General features: G+C 43.3%; 2 protein-coding genes across 4 annotated transcripts in view; both read right to left on the bottom strand.

The window, feature by feature from the left end:
- The window catches only part of CORIN (corin, serine peptidase), a 299165-nt gene that overhangs the window by 191480 nt on the left and 88818 nt on the right, over positions 1-18867 (bottom strand). For all 3 annotated transcript variants that reach the window (XM_050947416.1, XM_050947417.1, XM_050947418.1), the window contains exon 4: positions 6020-6230. In XM_050947416.1, coding sequence (XP_050803373.1) covers positions 6020-6230 — 211 coding nt within the window. The remainder of the gene's footprint in view (positions 1-6019; positions 6231-18867) is intronic.
- Positions 2637-4189, bottom strand: LOC127048335 (uncharacterized). Its single transcript, XM_050948082.1, has 2 exons — positions 3896-4189; positions 2637-3196 (listed from the first exon to the last, which is right to left on the bottom strand). The coding sequence occupies exons 1-2, from the start codon at positions 4092-4094 to the stop codon at positions 2769-2771; spliced, it is 627 nt and encodes a 208-aa protein (XP_050804039.1). The 5' UTR covers positions 4095-4189; the 3' UTR covers positions 2637-2768.

The raw sequence follows: 18867 nt of genomic DNA, 5'->3' as shown, positions 1-18867 counted from the left end.
GGTGTGCAGCACTGGGAGTTACAACTGTCTTCGTACAGCTGAGTAGAGACAGCGCTGCAGTGCGGCCACACTGACAGCTACCAGCGCTGCAGTGTGGACACATTTACAGCATTTGCAGCGCTGTTGGGATGGGGCATTGTGGGCAGTTATCCCACAGAGCACCTCATCCCATTTTGGTGCCGGGGGTTGTGGGAAGGGGACGGAAGTGTGCGGGTCATTCCGCTTCCCGTCCCAACACCCCATGGTGCAACGCTTCACATCCCATCTGTCATAAACAGATAGCTAAGGGTTAATGTTCTTTCACCTGGAAAGGAGTAACCTGAAACACCTGACCAGAGGACCAATCAGGAAACAAGACTTTTTCAAATCTGGGTGGAGGGAAGTTTTGAGTGTGAGTTCTTTGTCCTTTGTCTTGCATCTGACCCTCTCGGCTATGACAGTGATTTTTCTATCTCCAGCTTTCTAATCTTCTGTTTCCAAGTTGTAAGTACAAAGATAGGAAGACCATAGGTTTATATTGTTTTCTTTTGTATTTACATGTGTTTAGTTGCTGGAATGTGTTAAATTGTATTCTTTTTGGATAAGGCTGTTTATTCATATTTCTTTTAAGCAACTGACCCTGTATTTGTCACCTTAATACAGAGAGACCATTTTTATGTCCTTTTCTTTCTTTTTAAGACCTGTTGGAGCTTTTTCTTTAGTGGGGACTCCAGGGAATTGAGTCTGCAGCTCACCAGGGAATTGGTGGGAGGAAGAAGTCAGGGGGAAAATCTCTTTGTGTTAGATTTACTAAGCCTGACTTTGCATACCCTCTGGGTGAAGAGGGAAGTACTTGTGTTTCCAGGACTGGAAACGGGGAAGGTGGAGTCCCTCTGTTTAGATTCACGGAGCTTGCTTCTGTGTATCTCTCCAGGAACCCAGGGAGGGAACACCTGGAAGGGAGAAGGGAGGGGGGGAAATGGTTTATTCCCCTTTGTTGTAAGACTCAAGGAATTTGGGTCTTTGGGGTCCTCAGGGAAGGTTTTTGGGGGGACCAGAGTGCCCCAAAACACTCTAATTTTTTGGGTGGTGGCAGCTTTACCAGGTCCAAGCTGGTAACTAAGCTTGGAAGTTTTCATGCTAACACCCATATTTTGGATGCTAAGGTTCAAATCTGGAAAAAATGTTATGACACCATCCATCACTGTTTTTCCGTCCATGTTTGGCGCCATTGTGAGTCTCCCAACGGTTTGTGTGCAGCGCGATTTCTGTGGGAAATGGAGCCCGAGCTGCTGAGGACTTTGCTGATGAGTGTTGCCAGCACATCACGTTTGGCAGTTGAGCTATTCCTTCAGCTCAAAAGTGACAGTGAGGAGTCTGACGATGATATCAAGTCACCTGACGTGTGTGACACTAAATTGCTTGTGGCAGTAACGGAAATGCTCAGCACCATGGAACGCTGCTTTTGGCCTCGGGAAACAAGCACTGAGTGGTGGGATCACATCGTCATGGAAGTCTGGGATGACAAGCAGTGGCTGCAAAACTTTCGGATGAGAAAAGCCACTTTCATGGGACTGTGAGAGGAGCTCGCTCCCACCCTGCAGCGCAAGGACACGAGATTGAGAGCTGCCCTGCCAGTGGAGAAGCGGGTGGCTATTGCAATCTGGAAGCTGGCAACTCCAGACAGCTACCGATCGGTCAGGAACCAGTTTGGAATGGGAAAGTCGATCGATGGAATCGTGTTGATGCAAGTTTGCAGGGCCATTAATCGCATCCTGCTAAGAAGAACCGTGACTCTGGGGAACGTGCAGGACATTCTGGATGGCTTTGCACAAATGAGTTTCCCTAACTGTGGAGGGGCGACAGATGGGTCGCATATTCCTATTCTGGCACCACCCCACCTAGCATCCGAGTACATTAATCGGAAGGGGTATTTCTCTATGGTTCTCCAGGCGCTTGTGGATCACCGTCGGCGTTTCATTGACATTTACACAGGCTGGCCTGGAAAGGTGCATGATGCAAGCATCTTGCGGAACAGTGGCCTGTTCAGGAAGCTGCAGGCCGGGACAGTAGGGGACGTTGAAATGCCCATTGTGATCCTTGGAGACCCTGCTTACCCGTTAATGCCTTGGCTCATGAAACCGTATACAGAGAAGCTTAACAAGAGCAAGGACCAGTTCAACTACAGGCTGAGTCGGTGCCGAATGACTGTGGAGTGTGCTTTCGGCCATTTAAAGGGCCGCTGGAGATCTCTTTATGGGAAGCTAGACTTGGGGGAAAGCAGCATCCCTGCGGTTATATCCGCGTGCTGTACCCTCCGTAATATTTGTGAAGGGAAGGGTGAAACATTCAGTCAGGAATGGACCTCCGAGGTTCAACGCCTGGAGGCTGAATTTGCACAGCCAGAGAGCAGGGCTACTAGAGAGGCCCAGCACAGGACTACAAGGATTAGGGATGCCTTGAGGGAGGAATGAGGCTGAAAGCCAACGTTAATGTTTGGTGCCTTGCACGGGAGTGAAGTGCAATGGTTACAATGATTTCCAGTGCCTGTTTTTTCCTTGGGGTACGGTATCTTTCACTTTCTGCAATAATAAAAACTGTTTTAAAAGCCAAGAAATCATTTATCGAAAAGAAAGCAAGTAAAAGGGTAGGGGGGGTAGGGTGGTGAACTGTACAGTCAGAGGTTTGAATATGTCCTGCCTGGAGTGCTGTGCAATGACTGCTGCACTTCAGGATGAAAATGCTGCATGGTGATGGGGGTTGAGTGCAGAGAGTAAGGGTCGTAGTTCTCAGGGCTGGTGGGTGAACGTACAGGTGTTGGGGGCAGCTGGTGGTGGTAAGAACCTGGATGCTGGAGAAGGGGGTTTTGAGCTGACATTGGGGCACAAGGGAGAGAGCTTTGGGCAGGGGGGGGCAGCACGGTAGTGCTCTGCCTGCATGGATACAAGTGACTGGATACAGTCCGTTTGGCGCGCCACGAGGTTCATCAGCTGCTTCGTGCTTTTCTTCTTAGCTAATTCCTTTCTCCTGCTTTCTCTTTCCCTCCAGTGCTGCATTTTTTCTCTCCAGTCCTGCAGCTTCTTACTCTCTCTGGCAGACTGATTCATACCTGCTTTCACCATATCTTCTTTGCTTTCTCGTGGCTTTTTCCTCAGGTTTTGTAGCTTTTCAGCAGTCTCTGATACGGCCAGTCGATTAGTAGTAGTAGTCAAGGACACTGTTGTTAGAAAAAAGACAAAAAATGAAACATTTAACAGAGAGGCAGCATTGTGTATAAAAACAGTGAAGGAGTTTACAGTCTCACTTTTGCATACTTTCCACATACCAAACAGAGCACAGAGAGCCCACAGCAGCGAAGACATGGTGAGTAAGGTGGAATGAGTGCAGGAGTTAATTAATCCTGGAAGCCATCTCGCTGCCGCGGCTCACCTCGGAAGGGGAACTGATTAGTTCAGGGCTGCACTGGGGTTTCTGTGCGTTGGAGAAAGCAGAGAGCTGCGAGGGGACCTACACTGAACACTATCCCTACATTTTCCACAGGAGTTAATCCTGGAAGATATCTCACTGCTGCGGGTTACCTGGGAAGCAAGGGAGGGTCTTCTATAGCAATGCGGATTCCGCCCTGGACCCTATGCAGCTTGCCTGTGTGCAGCAATGGTCCCCCCAGCCCTCGTGGCACAGTGGCGCAGATGCATTAGCCTGACTGGGACAAGGACCACAGTGGCTCTCCCTATAAACTTGCACAAGCGCATTGCCCACGCTCTGGCAGAAACTTTTGAAGAGATTACTGAGGCCGATTACCGCGACGTGATAGACCACATCAATGGGCTATTCCACATCTAGGCATGCATGCATGCAGCCATAACCCCCCCTCCTCTCCCGAAACATTTCCATTCTGAAAATAAAAGCTGCTTACCGGGAACCCGCTCCTCTGCTGCTTCTTCACCAATAAGTTCCAGCTGCTGCGACTGGCTAGCTTCCTCCTGGCTTGAGAAGAGCTCCTGGCTGCATGCCTCCTGGGACTCCGGGGTGTCTCCCCCCACCCCAGTACTCTCACTCTCGGTTTCCTCCCGCCCCTCCACCTCCCTCTCCTCTCCCTTCTCTGAACTGTCCATCGTGGTCCTCGGATTGGCAGTGGGGTCACCCCCAAGTATCGCATCCAGCTCCTTGTAAAAACAGCAGGTCGTGGGGGCAGCACCTGAGCAGCTGTTTCCCTCATGGGCTTTGCAATAGGCACTCCGCAGCTCCTTTACTTTAACCCTGCACTGCACCGCATCCTGGTCATGGCACCTTTCCATCATGGCCTTTGATATCTGCCCATAGGAATCATAATTCCTACAGCTGGAGCGCAGCTGTGACTGCACAGCTTCCTCACCAAAAACACTGATGAGATCCATCAACTCGCCATTGCTCCATGCTGGAGCTCATTTGGCGCGTGGAGGCATGGTCACAGATTGATTGCACTCAACACCTGGCTGAGAAAACAGGAAGGGGATTTTTTAAATTCCCGTGGCATTTAAAGGGCGGGTCACCTGAGGCCAGGGCAGTAGAGTGCGAACTGATGAGCAGAGTGGCTGAACAGGTATTCTGGGATCCCTCCTAATACCCTGGAGGCCAATTACAGTGCTTTTGGTGGCCACACTTGCAGAGCAGTGCTGCATCACCAGCGCTGCAATTGTTATACCCGAGGCAGAGCAGGAGTATGGCCAGCGCTGCAGCCAGGGAGATGCAGCACTGTATGTGCCTTGCAAGTGCAGACGGTGAGTAAGTTTCAGCGCTGGTGGTGGGTTTACAGAGCTACAACTCTCCAGTGTAGCCAAGGCCTTTGCTGCTATTATAAAGAAGATCTTTTTTCTACTTGTTAAACCTTATCAGGAAAGTTAAACATAGACTTCCCTGGTATTGCTGGACGACTTTTTGTTGGGGACAGAATGTCAGAGGTGTATACTGTGAACTCTCACTTCTTAACTGGAGGAGCAGGAATGCTGGATCTTTAACTGAGACATCCTTTCACTCAACTCAGGCAATTAAGATAAAGAAGTGTTAACACAAACCAAAGAATTTTAAACACTCTTATCAAAATATCCTCTCTCTTCCCAACTGTTGGGCTTTCAGACTCTTGGCACAAAGACCTGAATTTAAAATGTTAAAAACCAGGAGTAAGAAAGAAAGTGGTTTGTGGTTTTGGTTGGTTGGTTTGTTTGTTTTTAGTGTATAAGGAAAACAAAATACAATATTGCACACATTCTGTATTTATCAAAAACAAAAAAGGCACCAACCTATTTCCCCCTTTATGTCACTTTTAATTTTCAACATTATTAAACATGAATGATCTCATGATTTTCCTTTAAAAAGATCAGTGCAAAATTACATGAATGGGATATGAAAGTTGCATAATTAATTGTAAAAATCAGGACATGCTATTGTTGAAGTTCCTAAAACAGTATTAACTCTGCCCCTTTCAATACATGCTGCTAAACGTACACTATAAAATACACAAGACAAAAATATATTTACCTTATTTTTCTTAAATAAGTATTACATGGCTGAGTTACTGTTGCATTAGAAACCATAAATTTTGTTTACCTTGACTTGTTTATTAAATTTTAATTTGATTATTCATAACATTTTATGCATTTAATTAAATATTACATATATATAATATGTATGTTTTAAAAATATATATCACTCAATTTGGGCTAGCCACTAGATAGGCTTCCCTTACTATATCTTTTTCATTGATTGTGCTAAGAAAACGCCCCGATTGCATTACAGTTCTGTTCTAACTTGTGGCATAAATTATTCAACTGTTATAGTGACACTAATTAATTTCTTCCCAGCAAAAATACTTAGCTTGTTCTAACAGTAGAGCTTGAAGACAGTTTAGTTAGGCAGAAACGCTGGGGGAATAGCTTTGACTGGCAGGATTTTTGCAATGATAAGGCCATAGGCTTATCTCAGGACTGTTTTGTTCCGATTAGATATGCAATATTGTGCTACAATTGGCTCTAATCATTGACTGATTTTAGTTCCCAAATACCTGTCATCACCATCACTGATGCACTCAGGAAGAGCAAGGCTACAGCCGAACAGCAGGATGTGTTGATAGCAGCTGAGGCGGTTGAGATAACTGAAGAACTTGAGGAACTTTTCCATTTCAATGCTTTTGACAATGGAAAGAACTGATGTTAGAGTGGTGTGGTTATATGGCAGCATTTGGCACTGGCTGTACGTGATATTTATGCAGGCACCTGTGAAATCAAAACAGTTAAATTTAGCACGTATGAATCAATTAAAACATTATATGGTGATAGTAAGTATCTGCTGAATTGGATAGTTATCATTAAACACTATCACTTCACACCATGAAAGAGGAGCATTTTGCTAGTGCTTGAAGAACTTGGAAAAGTTTCAAGTATCAGGAGGTAGCCATGTTAGTCTGTATCCACAAAAACGACGAGTCCAGTGGCACCTTAAAGACTAACAGATTTATTTGGGCATAAGCTTTTATGGGTAAAAAACCCACTTCTTCAGATGCATGGAGTGAAAATTACAGATGCAGGCACTATTATACTGACACAGGAAGAGTAGGGAATTACCTAACAGGTGGAGAACTAGTGCTGACAGGGCCAGTTCAATCAGGGTGAATATAGTCCACTCCCAATAATTGATGAGGAGGTGTCAATGCCAGGAGAGGGAAAGTTGCTTTTGTAGTGATCCAGTCACCCCCGGTCCCTATTCATGCCCAAATTAATGGTGTTAAATTTGCAAATGAATTTTAGTTTTGCAGTTTTTCTTTGAAATCTGTTTCTGAAGTTTTTTTGTTCAAGTATGGCTACTTTTAAATCTGTTATAGAATCTGGAAAAGTTTGGGGTTTAATTTGGATACTCAGCTAAAAGTTTGGCTTTCACATTTATCTGAACTTCTTGGGTCTTCAAAACTGGATTGGAAACTATACATAACAAGCTCCCTCACGAGTTTTACATTAAAGTTAGGATAGGTAGACCATGAGAATACCCTCTTGTGGTATTTTTACATAAATGGGTCTGTCTGAAAGAGGGAAGGAAGCAGAAGAGATCAGTTAAGGTAAATTGGGTTCTGGATCCAACAAAACCTTGGACCTACCACAAGCTTCCCCCCTCCTCTTTTTATTTTACCCAAATTGGTTCTCCCATCCCTGATTTTTCTGCAATATACTAAAGGGACTCAGAGGCCCCAGAAGACTCAGCAAAAATCAAGGGGGAAAATCTTGGCCGCTCTGAGGTCAATGGCGCAATTTCGCCCAAGGATTTTTAAGATTTCCTCTCTTCTGCATACTGCTAATGAAAGTAAGAGTAAAACATTGACTTGAGGGAGGCATAGTACAGGTGAGCATTACACAAGCCTTCCCATACCACTGCACAGGAGTGCACACCACTCTTGACCTTCAATTCCCTGTTAGTCCCATGCTGAGCACTTTTTTGGTATATAGAGTGCCACGTCTATTTGCACAGAGCCAAATTTTTCAGAAGAATTTAGGGTCAGATTTTCAAGTGCTCAGTGCCCACAAACGAAGGCAATTTTTCAGAAGAGCACATAAATAAAGACCAGATTTTCAAAGGTGATCTCAGCACCCATTTGCTCCCATTGAGACACCTATGGACAGATTTTCAAAACATCTCTCTAGTCAATATATTTAGCTCTGGCCACTTATTTTGGTGCCTATTTTGGGCACAAAAGTGAAATGCTTGCAAATGTATGGCAATTTTTTAAAAACATCATAACAGAGGCTCAAACTAAATGTATGCCGCAAGTTTAAAAAAAAATTAAGAGGATCAAAAAAAAAAAATTGCCACCATGGCTAAAAAATGAAATTTGAAGAGCAACTATCGGAAGTCACAAAAACTAACAGCAAAACAAATTTTAAGCACATCAGAAGCTGGAAATCTAACAATCAGTGGAACCACTGGGGAATGGAGGTGCTAAAAGAGTACTCAAGGCTGTTGTGGAGAGGCTAAATGAATTCTTTGCACCAGTTTTCACTGCAGAAGATATGATGGAGATTCCCATACTTAAAGCTGTTATTTTTAGGTGACAAATCTGAGGAACTGTTCAGCAAACATGTGGACATGGGTGATCCAGTGCATACAACGTTCTTGGACTTTCAGAAAGCCTTTGACATGGTCTCTTACCAAGGCTCTTAAGCAAAGCAGGCAGTCATAGGATAAAAGGAAAAGTCATTTTATCGATCAGTAGCTGGTTAAAAGATAGGAAACAAACGGGTAAGAATAAATGGTCAGTTTTCACAGTGTAGAGAAATAAATAACTAGGTCCCCTAAGAATCTGTACTGAGCAGTGTTCCTTCCAATTTTTTACATCCATGTGCAGAATGAATTTTGTTATGTGCACCAATATGGAGGTGATGTGTGGTGGGGGGGCGAGAAGTTTGGAGTGTGGGAGGGGACTCAGGGCTGGGGCAGAGGGTTGGGGAGCAGGAGACACAAGGGCTCTAGCTGGGGGGAGGGTACCGGGGTGGGGCTGGGGATGAGGGTATTGAGGTGTGGGAGGGAGCTGCAGGCTAGGGCACAGGGTTGGGGTGTGGGGGGATGAGGGTTCTGGCTGGGGATGTGGGCTCTGGGGTGGGTCTGGGGATGAGTGGGGCTCAGGGTTGGAGCAGAGGGTTGAGGTGCGGGCTATGGGGTGGGGATGGGGATTAAGGGTTTGGGGTGCAAGTTGCCCCAGGGATGCAGCGGGGAGAGAGGAATGCCCCCAGCCCTCTCTCACTGCAGCAACCCAGGGCCAGGTGAAAGGTGCCTCTCCCCAGCCGCAGAAGCTCCGGTGGGGCTGGGCTGGCCGGGCCAGGACAGGGAAGAGGCACCTCTACCAGGCCATGGCAGTTCCAGTGGTGCTGGATTGGGCCAGGCTGGGGGAGGGATTCCTCTCCCTGACAGCTCTGGCTGGCCTGGGTTGGGCCATGCTGTGGGAGGAGCTTTTCTCCCCACCTGCGCAGCCCTTGCAGCACAGCTTACAGAGAACTTGGGTGCTGGGACCAGTGCTGTTCAACATATTCATAAATGATGTGGAAAAGGGGTGGAGTGTAAGGTGGCAAAGTTTTCTGAGGATATACAATTACTCAAGATAGTTAAGTTCAAAGCTGACTATGAAGAGTTACAAAGGGATTTCACAAAACTGGGTGACTGGGCAACAAAACGGCACATGAAATTCAATGTTGTGGAAGTAGAGCAAGAACTGCCAGAGATTTGAAGGGGATTTCAATGCAAACAGTCCCCTCTGTGAGCAAGAGTCAGGCTAGCTGTAACCCTAATAACACAAGATTTGTAGAAGCGAGGATTGTGTGAGGCGAGTGGGAAAGAACTGTGTGAGAAGTGTTGCGACCTTGCGTTAGATAAGTACGGAATGTAAACTATAGTTTAAATAGAAGTGAGAAAAATAAGATATCAGGATGACCTATGTATAAACAAAATGCAGCTGTTGCTCATTATTGTATGTAACAAAAGGTATAAATGCTTGCTGTAATTGTTTACCTGGAGAGAGACCTGTTTAACTCTCTCCCTCCATGCAATTGCTACAGATAATAAAGTATCTGACTTGCTGCACCCAACCTGAGAGTGAGAACTCTGTTTTTCTCCAACAATTTGGGTGCTCGTCAGCAGCAACTGCTATGGATCATTCCCCTTTGATCCCCATGGCATCACAATAGAGGTATGAGACCTTTTGAAATCTCTATTGGGGTGTCAGAGGAGGACTATCAGTGGGGCCGTTTGTCCCTGTTGGACTTATGCCATCCGAACTTATTGATTGTGCAACAAGATCAGATGCAGAGCGCTACTGGGGAATTATTTGCCATCCCCAATAAGGTTATTTTGAAGTGGTACTGAGGACATAGTTTCCCACCCTCAATAAGGTAGCTGTGTGTGGTACTGGGGACTATAATTTGGCCACCCTCAATAAGGTTAATGCATAAGGGAAATGCATTAGGTTAATGCACCGGTGCTGAGGGGTTGTTACCGCCTCACAAAGGGAAAGTTGTATTGAGTCCGGACATAAGGTAAAGATGCATCGTGGTATAAAGGAATAGAGGCCTTGATGTGTGTGGGTATACTAGTGTGAATGAGAGCCACCGGAAGATGCGCAAAGGACTCTGCGAAGCCGTAGGCTCATGACCGGAGATACTTTAACGCAAACCTGGTGACTCCACCTAGTGGATCAGTAAAAAAGTCCTGACTAAGGTGGCTCTCTCTGCCCGGCATCATCCAGCGAGGGGCCTGCCTGGGTCTAGGATTGTGTGAACCCATCTTCCCTCCCCCTTTCCTCTCCGTGTGAGCCACTGACTGGTCTGACCATCTCACTGGAAGCAATTAGAATAAGTGGCGCCATCTCTCTGAGACTAGCCGATGCTCTTTGCTGAAGGGAGGTGTAAGAGGGTTGTGGACATCCTTGTTAATCTTTCCTATGTGAGTGATCTGAGTGGACGGTGGTGTGATACTCTTAGTTTATGAGCCTCTAGCGGACAGGGCGCCTCCCTCTGTGTGTGATTGGAAAATGGATGGAGGACACTCTAAGCATTCCCCATCACCACCTAAGGGTACCCCAGCATATTACATGCACATACATTATGGTCCTAGAACCTGCAGGTATTTGGAAAATTAGAACTTTTTACATGCATGATAATCCATCTAAACAATTCCTACTAGAAGGTACCTTCAATCTAGATAAGATCATACATCTCAGAGGAGCTTTTTAATTACCAAAAAGCCTCTGACACACAGCGGGAGCATTTTGTCTATTGAGGAAAGGAACGGGTTAATTTGAAATTCGTCTTGGCCCAGAGCTAAACAGAAAGCTGCTTTGTGTTCAAGGGCAAGAATTGACATAGACCATGCCAAGCACAGAAAACAACAAAGTTTAGAAGCTGCAGAGATGGAAAACACAGACGAAACAGCTAAAGGAGGAGCTGAGCTTCGTGTCCCTGGAGCCGATGTGGTTTCGGGACATTGAAGAAGCCACAGTCAGCTGGCCTGGACTGGAATACTGAGCATAGGTCTCTGAAAGAGATGCTCCAAAAGACCCCAGACCTCCCTGTCTCTCCTACCCCCGGGCCGGGCCAGACTGGGTAGCATGTTTGTGAGTATGAAAGTGGGTTGGGTTTGAGCATTAACGCGTCTTTCTTCCTTTGAGTGACGTGAAAGCAGTTCCCACACTCACCGCTGTGTTATTAGTTTATTAATAAAGTTTTAAAATTGAGTCACATGGTGTGTTCCTGTATCTTACCCCCGAACAGTCCTGCGGTCTCAGACTGATCACCTGAGCTCCTAAGCAGATTAGTAACAAATATCTGTCACAGTTTTGGTGGAAAATTGAGTAAGGGGGGAGCCCTGCAGAATGCACACCATCTATTTGTTTTGCCCTTGTTGTTTTATGTTTGCTTTGCTTGGTACTGTTGGTATTATACGTTAAGAATTGTATGATTAAAGGTGCAATCTCTCAGCCGCAGTAGGTCTAGGAACCGGAGTGGGGTTTAGTATTCCTCTCTCCACCCTGGTTGATGGGGAAGGGTTGCAAGTGGATCTACCCCCAGTTGTAGCAGGACTGGGCAATAGAGGAGTTGGGGAAAAGGGAAGAGACATGTACCTGACACCGAGGAAAAATTGAGCAACTGAGAGCATAGATAAATTGAATAGTTAAGACTCCAACTGGTCATGCACTTTGCCAGGTGGCAAACCTCACGAAGGAAGACTCGGGTAGCCTTGTGAGTAAGAATGTTTAAGGGAAGAGACCAGGAAGGGTGGGGGCTAGTTGAGAAGTCCTCCCTCCTTGCTAAATTAGTAGTGGAACAAAGCTGGTGCCCATGAAAGGGATGGTTCAGTGAGAAAAACAGGATTGGGCTCAAGCAGGCAGGCAACAGACAGAGAGATTGGAAAACAAGTTGGAAATTTGGAGGGCATAGTGAAAGAAAAGTAAGTAAGTAATTACAGGAATGGAAAATTAAAATCCCTGGAACAATAATTGGAATGGTAAAATCTGAGTTGATTGGGTGTCGTTTTGAGAAATAAGCAAGTGTTTTAAGGAAAAAGAGTGAGAAGTTAACTCTGTAGTTACTAGAGGAAATCAAGCAGTTGAATTTTGTAAAATGCTAAATAAAATTCCTCGTTTCTTTGCAGCCATTCTGAAGAAGAAATGGGCCTTTTTTCAAAGGAATGTCTGTAAATAATCCAGGCAAAGAGGTTATTTAAGTGAAATCATTTGACTATGAATAAGTTAGTCGAATATGCGAAAAGAACACTTCAGGTGTGTACAATCTTTGTTTATAGCTTTGAGATGAATTGGTGTTGTTTTAAAGTTGCAAAACAGAGAAATACTTTTGCCAGACACAGGAAATTAGTGTTGTTCAATTTTGGTATTTAGCATTTAACCCTTACGGTAACTTAATGCTTTACACAATTTAAAATGTTTTTAAATAAAGACCAAAGTTGTGGCTGCAGCAGGGCAGTCAAAGCCAAGAGAATGGGAAAAGATTTTAAATCTGTTTTTGGAAACAAAATAGTAGATAAGAGCTCTGGTAAAGAGAGAAGGACAAGGCTCTGTGTGGTTGAGCTGTCACTTTGCTGGGGGTGCATGGAGATTTTGTGAGCACAAAAGAAACAGTTACACCTTGTGTAGAAATTGATGTGGCTAGTGTTGTGGAAATTGAATTGTGGAGGGAATGTGCATTTTCCCCAGAACATGTACAGTGTATATTGTAGCAGGGGTAAAAGAAATGCAAACCCACCATGCTACTTAATTAATATCATATTAGAACTCCAAAGGGAGCCACAATAGGTTGTGTTGTCTTTTTCAAGTCACTGTGCGTTTTGAAAGCAGGAGTTAAAAGTAAAAGGCAATCAAAATTCTGGTAAAAACAATTGTGTCCCTTTTAAGTAAGAGTCTTTAAGCTGTGGATAACTTTGGATCCAGAAGCAAGCCAGAAAGCATCTGTATTAATGCAAATTATTTAACTGATAAGGTAGAAGCCACTGAAACCTGGGCTGCCTATGAAACAAATACAAGAAAATATGGGGTAATTCCTCTGTTTTGCCTGAAATCAGCAAGGGTATTTGTATATAAAAGAAATATTTTAAGCAATGACTGACTGCCCAGAAGGGGTAGACCTATGTTCTTTTTGTCTTTCAGAAAAACAAAGAAAACTCATGCCAGCTGAAAAGCAATCAACATACCATGCATTTACTGGCACAATAGGAATTATGTTCTGTGTTTTATGTCTTGTCTTGTGATGTTTGTCTTGTGGCCAGAACTATTATGTTTAATATTTTCATAGGACAATCTAGTTCAAAATCAAATAGAAGGGTTAAATCAAAATGCAGATATTTGTTTTATTCAACTTGGAATACAAAGTGTTTGGATAATATCAAGAAAATGTGATATACTAAAGTCTAATACATTTGCTTACGTAAGAAAAAGAAACTTCCTTGGCCAGATTTTTCAATTGAAAAAAAATTGTTGAAAAAATTTGCACACCAACAGTCTTTGGAAGCAAGGACATGCAAGGTTAACCCACTCCCCATATTGCACATGGGATCCTTCTGGCTACCCCAGATTTCCAGCCAGAGAGCTGGAGAACAAGGAAAGCTATTGGACACCAGAGGTTGTACCAAGTGGACTCCTCAAAAGTGGGTATTCTTGTCCTGGCTTGTTGCTCCAAAGCTCTGTAATAAAGTTATTTTACTGGAAGGGTGTATGTGGCATACGTCAAATAATAAGACGAAAGTACTGTATAATGACAATGTGTATGTGTTCATTGTTGGGAAAAAGTGTGAGTGAAGAGTGGAAGTTTCCTTTGTAGGTTAAAAGAAGCAAAGAAGAAGAGAAGGAAAAAGAATAGAACGAGTTAACTGGGGGAGGAAAAAAAAACCCTCAGTCCAAGCTAAGACACTGGCCCCTTTCAAGGATACTGCTCACAGCTAAGACTTGGCTGACAACCAAGAAAAGAGGGGGCTTGAATGCGCCCAAGCAGCTGTAAAATCTGCAAAACACTGCCAGGCATTAATTAAATGTGTTAGGTTTCTTTTTTCACAGGTAGAAGAAGCGCTACCCAAAGATCCTAGCAGCCCAGTCACTCCTTGGAACCAGGAGACTGGATCTATGTAAAGGTCCACCAACGAAAGACTGCTTTGGCTCCATGCTGGAAAGGCCCTTACCAAGCTCGGCTGACCGCCAACACCACTATGAAGTGCCAAAGACTACCCTGCTGGACCCACACTTCTCATTGCAAAAAGACCCCTCCACTTGGAGATGACTCTCCAACTGATGATCAGCCTCTTTCTCCTTCTAGCTTTGCTGTGCCTTCTGGACAGCAGGGAAAAAGGACAAGGTGAAGTGTTAGTAACCTCTCCCTTGTCCACTGACAGAGCTAACCTGCACTCACTATTTGCAACAGAAACCAAAGTACTACAGGGTGATGTGCTGGTAACCTCTCCCCCGTATGATGCTGAGCTACGATTGCTTCAGAAAAGAAGAAGGAACACTCGCTCCACTGAAATTGCCATAGTCCAGGAATTCCTGACTATAAAAGACATTAAAAACTGACCCTGGTGAAGAAATAAAGAATTATATACTGGCAGGAAAACTTGTGGGACCCATGCTTGGAAATGTGGTATTGATTGGATTTTGGGGTTTATTCTACAGGCTGTGCCCTGTGTTTTTGAATAAGTACCTTTAGCATGTATTGCCCTCCCTAACTGGGTTTTAAATGACAAAAGTACCAAAGGCCCCTTGTTGCCACTGCCCCTGCTATCTCCTCCATTACACTATTATCCCTGTAATACATCCAAATACAGACAATGCCATATATCTGACAAAACCCAATGGCCAAGGCTTTCACACTTTAGTGATTTATTTAAATATTGTTTGGAAAAAATATTTTTAAAGGTTCAGGATATCCCATATAAGCGAACAATTGAGTGGAAAAAGACTGGTCAGAGGAGATAAAAGTATATGACATCACTACAAATGAGCTTCAAGAATTTGAAATTAAGGTTTTACAATGGGGTTGATATAATGGCCGTTCCAGGGGGTCTGTAGTATATCAGGGGAAGGGGTCCTTATTGTTTTGGTTACCCAGTTAGTAAATAATCAGATTCATATTCAGAGAGTGTGTTCTGCCACTGGAAATTTTACCTGTACTGAAATGATCCCAGTAACTAATAATTTAACCTGTACCATATTACAATATACCCCTTCCTATGCTATTCATGTTAATACCTCTCTAAAGTACCTGAGAATATTTAAAATAATAGATGTAGTATAACGCTATCTCAGAGAAAGATGTACTAGGACATCGAATAACAATAATTAATGCCCCATTAGGGACTGTAAAATTTACCCTGCCCCTATCCAGTTTTCAAATCACTTCCATGTATCCAAATTGCTCCAAGGGAAATGCTACTGGCTAGCACAGCAAAGGGCACAGATGTAAGTCTCCTCTAGGAAGAAAAGAGGCTTAGCTGGACACTTATGGGACGGTGCAAATAGTGCAGCAGCAATTTGGAATATTCTTAAGGGCCAACAACATGATGAGAAATTAGGGCAACTAGAAAAAGCCACAGGCTTTATTTCTGGAGCACAACTAACCCAAGTACAGGCTGGAGTTGGTGAATTACATGTTATTCTGCCCTTAGTTCAATGACCCAGAAGTTGCTGACAGAGATAGTATTGAATATCACTAAGGCTGGGAAGGCATTGCAGTGGGATTTGGCACGGTCAGACATTCAAGATTTCCTGAATGACCAGCTAATGGCCATTCGGAGTGATCTTGAGCATGAGGCGTGGCCCACTGCCCTTACAGATACCTCAGGAATGCCATCTGATTTGTGGCCATGGAGACATACTTGAAGATTTTCAGGATGGATGTGCAAGTACTCACAGTGCTCCTTCCAAGCATATGGGCCAGTAGGAGGGGTGTGGGCTTCCACACTGAATGCTGCTGTGCCCATGGGGAGGATGCATGTGGAACTGGATTATTTACCGTGATATTGGGAGATTAGACAACCTGGTAATGCCTAGCCGATTTGTTGTTAGTGATCCTGGAATAACACCTGCTATTTGGACTGGAATAGGGAATCAGTGGACATTTTGGCGGTTGGAACCCCCCCAGCTTTAGTTTGTAAGGAAATTGAAACAAGTGGAAGTTGTCACAGTGTTTGACAAAATTTGGTGGGAAGGTATGGGACAAGGAACTACCCTGACAGGACATCTACTTTTTCAAGCTAATGATAGCTCTGTGTGTTGAGGCCACCACTTTGCGAGATATATATTTTAATCTCACTGCTGTTGCAGGCAATCATATTATTTACTAGCCTGCGGATAGAATTATAGAAGTAGCCCTTAGGTTTTAGATACTCTTTAATTGGACTAGTTTAGTATTTGATCAGTTTCAAAATTTGCTTTCACTGTTAGCAGAGGTTCAAAGAAACTCTGAATTATAAGGGCAAATTTATATGCTTCAAAATATATATCAAGTTGAAAAGTATGCCTTTCATACAGCTTATAGAGTGTCTATTTTATGTATTAAGTATGATGTATTGTGCTTTGTGACTAAAACTGTACAACAACCCCATCATGTTATTAGTGTGGGAATATTACTGCTTTTCTTGTTATTATTTGGTTTAGGATTATGTTATTGTTGTTGTAAAGGATGTAATAATAGTAATATCTTTCATGTCCATGCTAATCATGCATTGTCATTGCATCCAATCAAGACCCCTAAGGTTGAAGCATTTGATTTAGAATCTGAAATCCAAGGCTTGATGCAATAGAGATTTAAGAATGCTTGTTGTGCTAGAAGCACAAAAGGGGTGCATGTGGAAGTACAGCAAGAACTGACAGGGATTTGAAGGGGATTTCAATGCAAACAGTCCCCTCTGTGAGCAAGAGTCAGGCTAGCTGTAACCCTAATAACACAAGATTTGTATAAGCGAGGATTGTGTGAGGTGAGTGGGAAAGAACTGTGTGAGAAGTGTTGCAACCTTGTGTTAGATAAGTATGGAATGTAGACTATAGTCTAAATAGAGTGAGAAAAATAAGATATCAGGATGACCTATGTATAAACAAAATGCATCTGTTGCTCATTATTGTATGTAACAAAAGGTTTACCTGGAGAGAGACCTGTTTAACTCTCTCCCTCCATGCAATTGCTAGAGATAATAAAGTATCTGACGTGCTGCACCCAACCTGAGAGTGAGAACTCTGTTTTTCTCTGACAATGTTGATAAATGCTAAATAATGTACACTGGAAAACATAAAACCATAAAACCAACTATACATACAAAATGATCGGGGTCTAAATTAGCTGTTACCAATCAAAAAAGAGATCTTGGAGTCATTGTGAATAGTTCTCTGAAAACATCTGCTCAATATGCAGCGGCAGTCAAAAAAAAGCTAATGTTAGGAACGATTAGGAAAGGGATAGATAATAAGACAGAAGATATAATAATGCCACTATATAAATCCATGATATGCCCTTGAATATGGAGAATGCACTTGAATATGCACTTGAATATGGAGAATGCAGTTCTGGCTGCCCCATCTCAAAAAAAGATATATTAGAATTGGAAAAGGTACACAGAAGGGCAAGAAAAGTGATTAGGGTATGGAACAGCTTCCATATGAGGAGAGATTAAAAACACAGAATGAAATGAAAAGCCCAGAACAAACCATAGGAGACCTGAAGACAAAGTATTCTCTGTCAAGAGGATCCAGCTGTGGAACAATCTTCCAGAGGATATCAGGCAAATTCAAAGTCTGACCATCTTTAGAGAACATTGCAGGGACTTCCTCTTTGAGAGAATCTTTCCACCAGCAGTGACGCTCACAATTCAAACACCTCTTTTATTCTGAAAGTCCTTCCACCTCCTCCATCCCTCCCCCTCAAAAGAAAAGAAAAAAAAAAGCCCTAGCCCAAGCAGGGAAAAGCAGAGACTTTATAAAGTCCACTAGGGACTTCACTCTTGCTATTAAATGTACACAAAAGGTGCTCAGATATTATGGTGATGGGTAACAGTATAAAACCCTAAAGTAGATAAGTGAACATTCGTTCGTAGATTCATACATTTTCCAAACTAGGGCTGTGTCTTCATGAGATTCATAGATTTTAAGGCCAGAAGGTACCATTGTGATTGTCTACTCTGGCCTCCTGTATAACAAGGGCCATTGGACTTCCATGAATGAATTCCTGATTCAAGTCCAATACCTGTGGTTGAACTAAAGCATATCTTATAGAAAAACATCCAATCTTGATTTTAAAATTTCCTGTGATGAAGACTCCGCCACAATTCTTGGTAAGTTGTTCCAATGGTTAATTTTCCTCCCTGTTAAAAATTTGTGCCTCATATAGCTCCAAAGAGATACACAAGACTTTACAAAACAAATAAAGATGTTTCTGTGCTGCGAATGTTCAACTGTACTGTTAAGTAACAGCCCCACCCTAATGGAATTGTGGAGCCACCCCGCCCCATGAGGTGCTAAACAGTGATGAGCCAACTCCAGGATATGATGTAATTAGTCAAGCATCTAGCTTGGTGGTCAGCGCCACCATACCAGACAGTTTAAGGTACTGAACATGTTTAAGGTACTCAACATGTTTACTGAACATGTGTAAAAGTATTTTGGACCACCTAAGAAGTGCCCAATAGTCTATTAACCTAAGACTGGCCTGGCTAATTGCTATTAGAATCTGGCTCCACAATTTTACATTTCTTTAAAAAAATATTTTAACCTAATTTTAGAGAAGGATTTATTGAGCCTATCCTTCCACTAAGAAAAATAGTTTCTAGTAGAGAACTAATGAAAATATTAAGGAAAAGCTTATAAACTCCTTTATTATTTTGAATATG

The sequence above is a fragment of the Gopherus flavomarginatus genome, chromosome 3 (assembly GCF_025201925.1).
Source record: "Gopherus flavomarginatus isolate rGopFla2 chromosome 3, rGopFla2.mat.asm, whole genome shotgun sequence".
In the NCBI taxonomy this organism is placed as follows: Eukaryota; Metazoa; Chordata; order Testudines; family Testudinidae; genus Gopherus; species Gopherus flavomarginatus.
Note: the sequence above shows the minus strand (reverse complement) of the source record. Positions and strands in the feature narration are given on the sequence as shown.

Excerpts from the sequence above, each read along its gene's own strand:
- LOC127048335 (XM_050948082.1), bottom strand. The coding sequence starts at position 4,094 with ATGGACAGTTCAGAGAAGGGAGAGGAGAGGGAGGTGGAGGGGCGGGAG. Across the intron at positions 3,197-3,895 it reads AGCAGAGGAGCGGGTTCCCG|TGTCCTTGACTACTACTACT; the intron begins GTAAGCAGCTTT and ends TTCTAACAACAG.